Here is a 13,143-nt window from a genome sequence, read left to right on the forward strand (position 1 = left end):
TTTAAGCCGGGTAATCACTGCACCCCGACGGTTGTCAGCCGATGCGATTCCAAGAAGAACACAACGCCAAGGCACACGTGCAACAGATAGTTTTTTAAGATGACCTGTTCAGACCTCCACCAAGAATGAGCAAAGAATAGCAAAAGATAGAGCAGTTCGCAATATAGTGGAACGCCCCATGAGGGCGTCCAGGAGAGCAATTTTCCTCCATCCAAGTGGCGGCGCTTTATCTTTGATTGGTTGGATTGGTTGGATAACAGTGTCAAATTTCTTAGAAGAGTTCAACGTTTTAAGTGAAGTGCAAGGCGGTTTTAGAGAAGATATGTGAAGATCATATCTTCACCCTTAAAAGCATCATTAGCACACGACAATCAGAAGACAAAAAAAAAAAACATTTCTTGCATCTTTAGATTTAAAAAAAGCATTTGACACTGTCTGGAGAGAAGGGTTATTCTCAGCTGTTAGTAATAAACAGTTAAAGGGTTAAAGGAAATTTACTCCAAATTATTAAGAATTTGTACGAAAACGTTCAAGGTAAAGTTATTTTTCAAGATATAGAAACTAAATTCTTCAATATTGGAAGGAGTCAAACAGGGCTGTTCACTCTTACCTATTTTGTTTTCAATTTCATCAATGAATTACAAAAAATTATAACAAACAGTAACACTTGGAGTTACATATTTAATGTTAAAATTGGAGCCTTATTTTGGGCTGATGATGTAGTGTTAGTCGGTGAAGACGAAAGAGATCTAAATCTCCTCCTTAAAGCAGCAAGTCACTTTTCAAGTAAATGGAAACTGGATTTTAATTACAATGTAAATCCAATGTTCTTATTACAGGACAACGTGTAAATAAATATAGAAAATGGAAATTTTCTAATTTGATATACAGTATTTAAATTTTACATATTTTACCAGCCTGTTAGTGGCAATGATTCGCTGTTGGTCTGATGAAATGAAATAAAAATAAAAAAATAAAATAAAAATTAGGTAACAATTTTATTACAGAGACTGACTGCTATAAATATCTTGTAATTTATATCTCTAACACTAACACCGACTCACGACACATAGAAGAGGTTATAAGAAAAGGTATTATAATAGGATAATAGCATATATAAAAGCAATTATCTATAATCAGGACAACTTTAACAGAGTTTATTTTGGTTTACCTACCATCAATTATGGTTGCTCTGTTTGGCTTAGTGCTTGTAAATCCTCAACCGACAAAATTGAAAACCTTCAATATGAAATGGCAAGGATAATTCTAAGAGCACTTAGATATGTAGCTAAAGAAGCATTATACGGAGATCTAGGATGGTACACAATTGCCAGTATACAATAATTTTAAAATTAAATATTTCAACTGGTTGGAAAATTTAGACGATGACAGGTGGCCCCGATTCTTGAAAGCAATTATGCATAATGAAGATAAAATGAAATGGGAATGGTTAAATTTCATTAAGCAGATTCTTTCGAAGCATGACTTAAACCATGAATTTTGTTTAAATCAATCAATTTACCTTTCATCTGATTTTAAATGAAACTCATAAATTGTACAAATGATGATAATGAATGGTTTGAAAAGCTTGTAAAATCAACTTTAAATGAATATCTCAGACATAAAAACATACCTTTTTTTGAAACATATCTATAATGATAAAACTGACTTCAAAGGAATCAGTCTTAAGTTTAAAGCAAGGTCTAATTGTTTAGCTTTAGAAGGTAGGAAAAGTACATGGTATGATGGGTGCACAGGTTTTTGCAAATTATGTAACTGTAACTCTGTGGAAAATAGAGCACTTTTTATTAGAATGCCCACAATTTTATAATATTAGGGCTAAGACCTTCCATGAAATTAAAATTACTCTATTTAAAAATAATTTACATGAATATTGGGAAACTTTCTCCAATGGTTCACCAGATGATCTTTTCTCAACAAATCATTTATTTAAAGTTATTTTGGTAGTTAATCCTATTAAACAATGTATGCACAAATAACTTTGAAAGGCAATTATTCAAAATCATGTCTATGTTGACTCTAACAGTGCTGTACGTTCACTTTCCAATAACTTAATCTTGAAATGTCCAATTTCAATGAATGACCCCTCATTTTAAAGATCACATACTCACATAAAAATACCAATAACTTTAGAATTTTTGCCACAAAATGCCTCAATTATTAATTATTAAAAACTCTGATTCGTTTGTTTTCATTAGTTTCTCCACTCCATGAAATAATTTTCTTCCATTCTAGAGAAGGTGGACGTTCCATCAAATTTAATGCAAACTACGCGAAGAGCTCATTCTTCTGCTATTTATGTTCTTGGAATCAGCAGATAGCGTGGCATCGTGTACTGCTCGCGTCACAGGGAGTGAAGTTGGATTCGTGGTACGACGCAGATGGCGCCTTGCTTTACAGAATATACACACGATTTTGTTACGATAAATCATTTGTTTTATTCTAATGAACAATAACACAGTAAACATTTTAAAAATTGCACCTAATTTGTTTTTAATTGATTTTTGATCCACTCAATATTATCTACTTAATTATTCACAAATCATTTCATTTGCTTTTCAAAGTTATCATATAATATGCAGTGGCAGATTCGAGAGGGGTGGGGTAAGTAAAAAGAATTATTCAAATTTAATAAGTCTGAAACGAATCAGGTGCCATAATCATAAACTGACTTGGTCTAGAATCTCCAAATGTAAAACTCCCTCCATAGGACCCCTTATTTCGAATTCCTGGATCCACCACTGAAGAGGAATTTTGTATGAACAAAATAGCATTTCTCTCAAATCTGAACATCGCTATAAGACAGAGTAATCACCATTACATTAATCTGTTTTACACTCTGAAAGGTTGAATTTTATACTCAACATGGCTGGTTGTTAACCAATCAAATCATCTCTTAGATTTTATACTCAGATTGTGCACAAATTTATTCCATTCAAATTCTTTCAATTCAATTGTTTATTTTTCGGTAAAATATGATGTTACTAAATCTGCAAATAATATTTGCAACATTTATTCAAGTGAATATATCTAGTTTAAATAGAGATACTGTAAATGTGAAAAGACCACAAAAAATAATTCTTATTCACATAAAATTACGTAAATAAAAAACATCCTGAAGATAAACAAATAAACAATGAAATATGAAATAAATGTGACTTGCATGTGGTTCTTTGTTTATTTATTTATTTATTCAACTTCAGAGCAAACTTAAACCAGTTTTTTAAGAGATAATCCCTTCACAAGACAAACATACACACAGTATGCTCTAGCCTCTACCTTCTGTAGCCTCTTGTCTAGCTTAGGGAGTGAAGTTAATTATGGTCATGTTACTAATACAGGAATTGAACCCAGTATCCTGGTATTTGAAGGCAAGCATCTAAAACCGGCAAGCTATTCTACAATTCAGGGTTCATCTTATAATTTTGTCCGAATAATCTAAGGACACCATGATTATTAAGAGATCATGTTTTATGGACTATGCAATTTACTGTGCATTAACAGCTTTAGAAATTTAGAGCACTGCTTCTTACAATGAGGTTATGTGTTATCTCTCCCAATAAATAACAAGACTCGTTGCCAAAAAAAAAAAAAAAAGATTTACTGCTCGTGATATGTCATATGTACGTATAAGATACTGTACTTTATACATTTGGTTATTTGGTTATATATACATAAGAAATTACACTGAAGTACTTATACTTATTTATTCAACCTGCTGTACTTATTTTTACAAATTAGGTTCCTTAACATTCAAAATTCAGCAACAGTTTAGACAGACTGATATTTATGAATTAAATCTCATTATTTTTTTCTCCCAAATATCCCCACTTCCCTCCCCCCTCCCCCACCAAAAACATACAAGCACCAGTTCTATGGTATTCTGGTACATTGCACCTTTCCTGTCGACCATTAATAATTATAAATAACTATAAATAATTATTAATAATTATACATAATTGTGATAGGAACAGTCCAGAACAGGATCAAATAAACTTATAATTTAAGATAAAAATACAAGCAATAAAAAAAAAATTATTATTAACATTAATTTAATACACAATAGAATAATACATTTTAACACTTGTATAATAGTACCTGTTAAAACTGGCACTTTTGATAAACGTTAATGAAAACATCACAATAACTTGTATTTTAAAAGAAACAACCTATCAGGTCATTCATGTATTTATCCTTGGGTTTTTAAAGAAAAAAAATATATTTTTATTATTATTATTATTATTTATAGACAATTATCAAGCACTCTTATCAATTCCCCACAGGAAAATCGAGCATTCCAAGAAAACAATCATTTCATGTGGCCAACTGTGTGATCTAACTACCCTTAATCTCATTGCATGGCGCACTCGTACACCTGCTGCCCCCAAATAAAGATTTCAGAAAAAAAAAAATTTTCTTTATTTTTATTATTCCTGCCACTTCCTTGAAATCTTCAATAATAAGATGTGTATATTTCTTCCTATTTATATAAATCTAAAGCTTTTAACAAACACTGGGATCACATTATTACACTGTCTGTATTCACCAATAAAATTTTATTTTAATTTTTTCCTCTGCGTGGATATTTTTTTTTTTTAACTATTTGCTAAATAAGAAAACAAATTTTATTTTCATTTTCTTTCCACCCTCCTCTGACGATCTTAAATAAGTTCGCGAAACATGGTATTAAAAAAGCCTTGCCTTATGATAATTAATAGAAATAGTTGAGGCTGGCTACTACAAATCAGCGTTGATAATATTAAGCACACGTCCTTATATGCTGTACAGCCCATGTTATCCACCTTGCCCTTTGACCAGTGCTATTAAACTATCTACTACATCACAGTGTATTAACCAACAAATAAATACTCTATTCAACATTTATTTTTTATTGAAGATGCAGGTATAGTATTAAAAAATTTGAACTTTACCATTCATATGCAACATTTTTGCAAATATATGTTAACTTGCCATAGTTTATATTTTACAGCTAGTAAAAGATCTTTTTTATATGGTGCTAGCTCGGGGATGATGTTAATTGAGTCGGTTCTTTTTACTACAGGTACCCATATTATAGCTCAGCAAATTTTCACTGAGGGAGGGACACCTGATGGGGGGGGGGGGGGGGGGGGGGGGGGCGGTGGTTTAATCAAACAATGTCATACATGTCAGAGCAAACACTGACAAATATATCTGACTAAACATTGTCGAAGATATGATAAAACACTGTCTCTGTGTCTGATCAATGACAGGCATGTCTGACTAAACACTGACAAATGTTTGAACAAACATTATCAGACATCAGACCAAGCACTGTCAGACACGTCAGAACAAACAGACAGATATATCTGACCAGACACTGTCAGACATGTCTGACTCAACTTTCTATACCCCATGCTATGTTAGTTTCAGACATAAACTTTTAGTCTAATTCAAGATCACTATCATTGCCATCCTTAGAACTGCATCGGATACTAGACGTTAACATTTCTTGTTCTTCTTTACTTGGCAATAAACTATGTCTGAAAGATATAATTGAATTATAACAAAATTACAATGTTGAAGCAATTTTGGGGTCCGCTTAACTCTTAGACCAATTCTTCACGACTCCAGTATTGTTCTCATCTTACACGAGTGTGATAAAAATCTTACTGCTAATCATTAGAAACCATAATTATCAATAATTAAATAACTTTTTTGATGTACTTTTGTGGCATATCATCTTCTATCTATAAACTTATATTGGTGGAATATTGGTATATGAATAAATCTTGATGTAAGTTGGGTGGGGGGGGGGGTGGTGTGGATTTGTGAATGCAAATAGATTGGGAACCACTCGTTTATAATTGTTTATCTATATAAATCTCACCTCATTCAATTATCTTTTTAATTAGCTGCTTGTATTTCTATTGTTTAGTGTTTTATTACATGACTTTGTGAACCACATACCAGCAATTGTAACTTTCTAGATACAATAGCAGAGGGGTATTAGACAAGTATTGTTATTCGCAATGTTGACAAGGAAGTCATAATTTAACACCATGACCAGTCTATCTTGTCCACACTACACAATTCCTCCTAGAAAACAACTGTTAAGACCACATTTAAACAGATCTCATGAAAGTGACTTTTTCTAAATTGGGAGCCTTGTGTAATCCTAAGCACAGTATGTACTGTACAAAACTGGTTTTATTTTAACCCAATAAATCTTTTGAGATGTGTAGGGGTTACTCTAGTGTACTGGTCTATACTAAGCTTCCTGTTATATTACCTGGCACCCACTTACCAGGAAGCTTTGAGATGAAATGTCCTTTAGGGGAGAAGGAAGATATTGTTCAAACTAGTTCACACCTTGAGTGCTTTGAGACTTTTAAGCACTATATCAATATTATTTTACTTTAACATAAATAGTACCCCAGAGCCTTGCTTTAAGTTATGTTGGTACATTCAGATAGTGGAAAAAATGTGTAATAAAAACAGGTTTACTTCAGTGTACTGACCTTGTATTGTATTGACCTCTTTAAATTTAATTTTTTTATTAAACTTAGTTATCTAGCAGTTAACTTCTCCTTATTACCTTTAATGATTTTATTAATTGGCACTTGGATACAAAATGTCTGGGATTTTATTATTAAATTTACTTTCTGTTTTAATTGTGTGAATGTTTATTACTTATCAGTGTTATAATCTCACATTGTTGCAAAAAATAATGTCTATTTATATAGATAGATGGGTGGATATTTATAGCGCTTATAAACAAGGTCTCTATGCGGTCGATAAAAGGTCAGAAGACAACAAAACTATGCTTAACTAAACTTGTAGAAATTTAGTATTTTAATTGCTTATACATATTCTATTATGAGACAAAATATCTTTGATTAAATATGAGCATGATGATGTCATATCACACCCATATATAGGCATGATGATATCATATCACACCTATAAAATACAGTATGATATCATATCACACCCATATATAGGCATGATGTTATATTATATCCATATGAGAATGATGGAAATCAAAAACTTTAGAGTATGGACAGATCTTACTGTCTGTGGAAAAACCATTAAAAACACAAATTTAATTAAATTTTAATTTCTCAACTTCTAATAAAATGAAGACGAAAACAATTGATCTCTGTTTAAATATAACTTATTTGATCTTTTTAACTGTTTATTGTTCAATACTTTTTTCTACGGATTCTCAAAAAGTACTTTGTGTGATGTTTGTAACTTGTAGTTATTGTCAGTTGGTGTTTACTACACCCCACCCCTCATCTCCCCAACCTGGTTCCCACGCATTGCCATTGGTAGAATGTGAAATTGCTACTTACTGAAATTGCTACTTACTGAAGGAATGCTTCCAAATTAACAGAGTAAAAATTTTCACCTAGTTCATCAGAATCCCAGACAAAATTATGGATAGCATTACCCACATCCCCCATCCACCGCACCTCCCCAGTCCCCTACACACTGCCAGTGGTAGAACATGAATTCGTTACTTACTGTTGAAGAAATGCTTCCAAATCAACTGAGTAAAAATCTTCACCTAGTTCATCAGAAACCCTGACAAAATTACCAATAACATTACCCCCTCTATAGATGAGAAGAGCTGGTAATGCACTAGTTGACTGCAATAAAAAAAAATATCATTCAGTATTACTTAAAGTTGTAAACTTTGATTCTCACCCACAGAACAAATTTTAACCTAGTTTGTCAGTATACTATGCACCTATCAGTAGCCTCGCCCAGGCGAGTTGAATGGCCGAGCGGTTAAGGGAGGCGCCGCTACCTATAGCCATAACATTCGGCGCTGGTTCGAACGGCACGCTCGCCTATGGTTCCGGAGGTGGAACAAGTCTTCTCGGATAAGGACTTTAAACCGTAGGCCCAGTGTACACATTTGGCTCGTGTGCACTTTAAAGATCCCAGTGCATCTTTCGAGAAGAGTAGGGGGTTACCCCGATGTACTGGTCCATTCATTCAGCCTCTCCTGCGTCCTAGCTGGTGCCAAACGTAGTGCACCCTTGCACTCCTTTGGACCCCACCAGTGATGGAAATAGAGGGGGATTCTGACGCATGGGCAACCCAGGATCTCCAAATTCACTGCCCAGGCACGCCATCGTTCATGGCGTATAGCATCGTCTTTCGAGACAGCTGGCCTATATAAATAGCCTATGTTTTAGTGCTTATATGATTAGATAGAGATATAGAAAGTGAGAGAATTGGTGAACTAATGTATGCTTATTCAGGTTATTAAATTAAAGGTTATTGAATAAATAACTGAAAACAATACTTTTGACTTGAGGAACCAGATACTTAAGGAAATGTAACATTTACCTTAAATCAAGAAAAGGAAAAGAAACGCATGCCTGTGAGTTTTCTTGGCAATCTGCCAACTTTTTCAGACTGCAAAGCAAGGTGCTAAACTGGACTGTCTTTATCTCAGCAACACTGGATTGCCTCGCCAGCCCTTTGAGATGTTTTCAACAAATAGTTCCGGGTGGTCTAAACCTTGATACCCAGCTAGAAGTCTGAAGAAGTTGGCAGCTTTACCAACAAAACACACCTCCCACTCTTTTCTTAGATCAACATAAAAGTAAAAATAGGCTCTGAATAGCTTCATGAGTATACTGCAAAAAATAGGTCAAAATCACTCTTATCAGACAAGGTGATGTCAGTCATTGGTCATCCGTCAACACAATGTACTTGGCTTGTGTGTTTCAAAATGAAACGCACTGAAATGAACATTAAACCTCCATTTTACACAAAAATGCACTTTCAATATTACACAAAAATTTTATTACCAGAGCACAGAATATAACTGCGCAGTATACCAAAAAAAAATTTAAAAAAATCTAGACAATAATACTTACAAAAGATTTGCTAACTTGAACCTTGTCCGCCCTTACTGTACAGAACTTAACTTTAGGATATTCTTTCGCTAAGCAATGAAAACACCCGTTCAGAGCATTACATGCTGCAATATTCTGAAAGAAAATTAAAAAAAAAAGAAATGCATATATTAATAATTAATTATTATTAATCACAACCAGGGTATGTAGTTATGGTGGGTGAAGGTGGGGGCAGGGCCACCTAACCTTGAATTTTGCCACCCAGTGTAAAGCTAATTTCATGGTTCTCCATTCACCTAATATAAACCCTCCTGCCCATGTTATCACCTACCCACCTTTAAAATGTCTACTACCTATGCCTTAGTTTTTTGTACAGCTACAATCCTGAAACATCATCATAATCATCGGCTGTTTTGATATGGGTACATTAGGATACTACCTATTTTAAGTAGTACAGCATCAAAAATATTATTGCTGCGAAGCAGCCAATTCATATTCTTGACAGCAATTTGACCTCTGAAAGGTCAATGTTTGTCAAAAAACAATCGCCTAAGACAACTGAAAAGCGGAGTTTCCTTCTTTCGTTCTGCCGGGTAAAATCAATTACTTTAGGCGACGTTTGTAGACTAACCTACTCGTAGCAACGTCCGCATGTCGCAACGCTGGAGTACTATTCAGCGTTTTTACTATATTTCTAGGTTTCCTATTTCTACGTTTAATCGGCTCATGTCTCAGCCACAATATTTTGAGGCCAATTTTATTTACGAACCCAGTTAAACTTATTTACTAGCCTATTTCAATGTGCTAATTATTACATTTAGGCAACGTTTGTTGTAGACTGGCATAGTGTTTTCAGAAATAAATACCATTTTATACACATGCGCAGATCGATTCGCCAGCAGCGAGTCATCGCCAGCAGCAGCGAGTCGCCAGCAGAGAGATGTCACTGCAGCAAAACATTATTGTACACGGTACCAACGCTGTTCTAATATAGACAATGGGTCGTGCTCATATTATTTGTTATATTTTTATTATTCATTATTTTCACTTGACTCGCATAAATAATTTTGTTCGAAAAACATTTTATGCAGTTGTACATCACAGCACTTCACTTGCAATTTGCAATTTCTAGTTTTATCAAATAATTTAATAGCATTATAGAACACTTCTTAAATATATTATGTTAATAAATGTGTTTATCTTATTCTGATTCCATGCCAATATCTTACAAAAACAAACATAGTAAGTTCTTAAAAACAATAAAAGAATGAAAGTATAATCTTCTTATTAAAACCATCAGGAAATAATCTATTCTTCAATTTGATGTAGAGCTGTACATTTCCAAAACAGAGAGAAAAACTATGTTAACTCGCATTAAATAAAATCATCAATATAAATTATTCATTAATATTAATAAGTGACATTTACGAAGCGCCCTACACCGGTATTAGCCGAATCCAAAGCGCATACAATCAATCATATTAAAACAATACAGTTAACATGTTAACAGTTTACATGCCATAACAACAGTAGAAATTCATCCTGAAATAAATTTTCATTAAACTATACCGATTAGTTCAGACCTTTTTATATTTTGTTTCGCAAACCCGCCACCCGCCAATATTGATTATTTCAAATAAAAATTAAATTTTATATTTGGACAATTATTACATACACTGCCACAAAAAATTGAAATTTCAGAAAAAAATAACATTTTTTCCTTATTTTTTATTATGCCCACCACTGCCTTGAAATCTCCAAAAATAAGATATATATTTCTTCCTCATTATATAAATTTAAAGCATTTTACCATCCCATTACTACACTGTTTACATTCACCAATAACATTTTACTTTTATATTCTCCTCTATCTTGAGATTTTTAGGCAAAACCATTTAACTTTTCTTCCGTTGAATTAAATTAGCATACTTTGCAATAACAAATTTTATTTTCATTTTTTTTCCCACCCTCCTCTGACCTCTGTCATAATATAAGTTCGCAAACAAGGTATAAAAAAGTATCTCGCCTTAATAATAAGTATATGGTGATGTAGAAAGCATTGAATTATAGATACATGTATAACAGGGGATTTCCATTAATGGATATATCAATGTAATACATAAACGTACGAGTGCAAGCCTTCTTATTCTCTTAAGTAACACAGTATGAAATCATGGACAAAACAGAAAGTAATTATATGTTGGATGTCCTAAAATGTACAGTTTCAATTTCGTGCACAAAGACCTTATATTATGTGGTATCCTAGGGCCCTAGCCATTTTTCATGCTAATAAAATATGATACCAATGGCTTAATATCCCATTCGTAGGATGAAGTAATTAGAGTATGCTAATTTTATTCAACGGAAGATAAGTGGCAGATTTTATAGCTAACTCTATTTATGTGCGGCAGCCATATTCATTGGCCTATTATAACCTGAATTTAGATTGCTAATATTGCTATTATCATTAATGCTATTATAATAATTAATATAGTAAGTAGTATATTACTAATATAATAGTTACTATATTATTAATATCATTATCACTACTATTTTTAATATCATCACCATTATAGAGTACTAATTATTAATTAATATAGTAAGTAGTATATTACTAATATAATAGTTACTATATTATTAATATCATTATCACTACTATTTTTAATATCATCACCATTATAGAGTACTAATTATTACTTAACAATAATTAAAAATAATTTTACTCATTTATATAATTATATTCATAGTAAAAATAAGTAATAAATAGTAATTAATAACAAATTAATAATTACTATGAATAATGATAATGAGGTCAGTACTTTTATTTTATTAATATTATCCTTATTTATTTCTTATTTTATTTCTTTTGGCAAGTTATACAATACGAAATGAAAATACAATGACATAAAAAATCAGACACAGTTATTATTTATTACGCTATTAGTATTATAATTACTGCTATTAAATTTGTATTCCACTAAATATTATCACTATTTAATAATACTATGATTATTGTGAAAGTTGTATTGTCCCATTCAAAATAATAAAAAAAAAAAAATCAAATCACAAAAATAATTTTTGAGAAATTAATTTGCCCATTTTGAAATAACATAAAAATTATCAACTTGAACATAGAAATTACACTGAAAAATGATAGAAACACTTTAAGTCACTGGAAGTGTTTTATTATTTCTATTATTATAATTATCCAGTTTAAAAATCAGGGTACACATTTTTTTAAATTCAATAATTTCTATGATGAAGTTAATAGATTGTATGTTGTTGCAAAATGGGCAAGTTTATTTCACAATTATTGTTTAAGATTTTTTTCAAGGGACTATACATCATATATTATTCTAATTAACTTAGACATAAATTACGTAAAATAACTTAATCTCAATGACTGTACAGCAATGCTGAGTGGATACTATTTGAGTTGTATGAAGGTTAAAAAATGATGCATTTAAATTTCAGTGGTATCAAGATTCATAACAAACACATTGTCCATTTTCATTAAAACAATGTCAATGTGTACATTAATTAAGTGCTAAGGTACTGTATTTTATCAACTCCTTCAAACGCATTACAATGGCCTGTGTTGTGATCTTAATTATAATGAGTTTGAAGAAGTGTTGATAGTATGTAAAATCAATTTCTTCAAAACCATAATGAGGTGTGTTATTATGATCCTAATGGGTTTGAAGAAGAGGCGCTTACAGTATGTTAAATCAACCTCATCAAAACCATTATAATGAGGTATGTTATTATGATCCCAATAATGTGTTTGAAGAAATGTTGTAGTATATTATTCACTTCTTCAAACCCATTATTAAGATTATCATCTAAATCATTGTGATCCTTATAATAGGTTTGAAGAAGAATTGTAGTACCTATAATGACTTCTTCAAACCCATTATTAGGACCATAACAACACAGGTCATTATCATTTCATTATACTCCACATAATGATAAATAACAGGTGACATTTTAGATTAGAGATATTTATCATCATATCCATCCCTACTACAGTACATATTTTTCTATAATCCATGTGACACAGCAGAAAGGCTTCGGGCCTACAATCAAGAAGTTGTCGGTTCAAATTCGACACTGGTCACACTGCTTATGCCGTTGGACAAAACACCTTATCCCTGTTTATCCTATCATCACCCAGGGGTATAAATGGGAACCTGCGTAGGAGGTGAATGATTCGGAATGAAAAATGGGTAGTGCTGACATATAGGGGATGAGGGGCAGGGATGGT

General features: G+C 32.2%; 1 protein-coding gene across 2 annotated transcripts in view; it reads right to left on the bottom strand.

The window, feature by feature from the left end:
• Positions 1 to 5,170: 5,170 nt before the first annotated feature.
• Positions 5,171 to 13,143, bottom strand: part of LOC117117832 (phosducin-like protein) — a 52,366-nt gene continuing 44,393 nt past the window's right edge. For both annotated transcript variants that reach the window (XM_033262301.1, XM_033262302.1), the window contains exons 6-8: positions 8,901 to 9,014; positions 7,531 to 7,655; positions 5,171 to 5,543 (exon numbers count right to left, since the gene is read on the bottom strand). In XM_033262301.1, coding sequence (XP_033118192.1) covers positions 5,444 to 5,543; positions 7,531 to 7,655; positions 8,901 to 9,014 — 339 coding nt within the window. In that variant the 3' untranslated portion in view covers positions 5,171 to 5,443. The remainder of the gene's footprint in view (positions 5,544 to 7,530; positions 7,656 to 8,900; positions 9,015 to 13,143) is intronic.

This window comes from Anneissia japonica, unplaced genomic scaffold (assembly GCF_011630105.1).
Source record: "Anneissia japonica isolate Jap-2015-1 unplaced genomic scaffold, ASM1163010v1 scaffold288248_len282104_cov177, whole genome shotgun sequence".
Classification (NCBI taxonomy): domain Eukaryota; kingdom Metazoa; phylum Echinodermata; class Crinoidea; order Comatulida; family Comatulidae; genus Anneissia; species Anneissia japonica.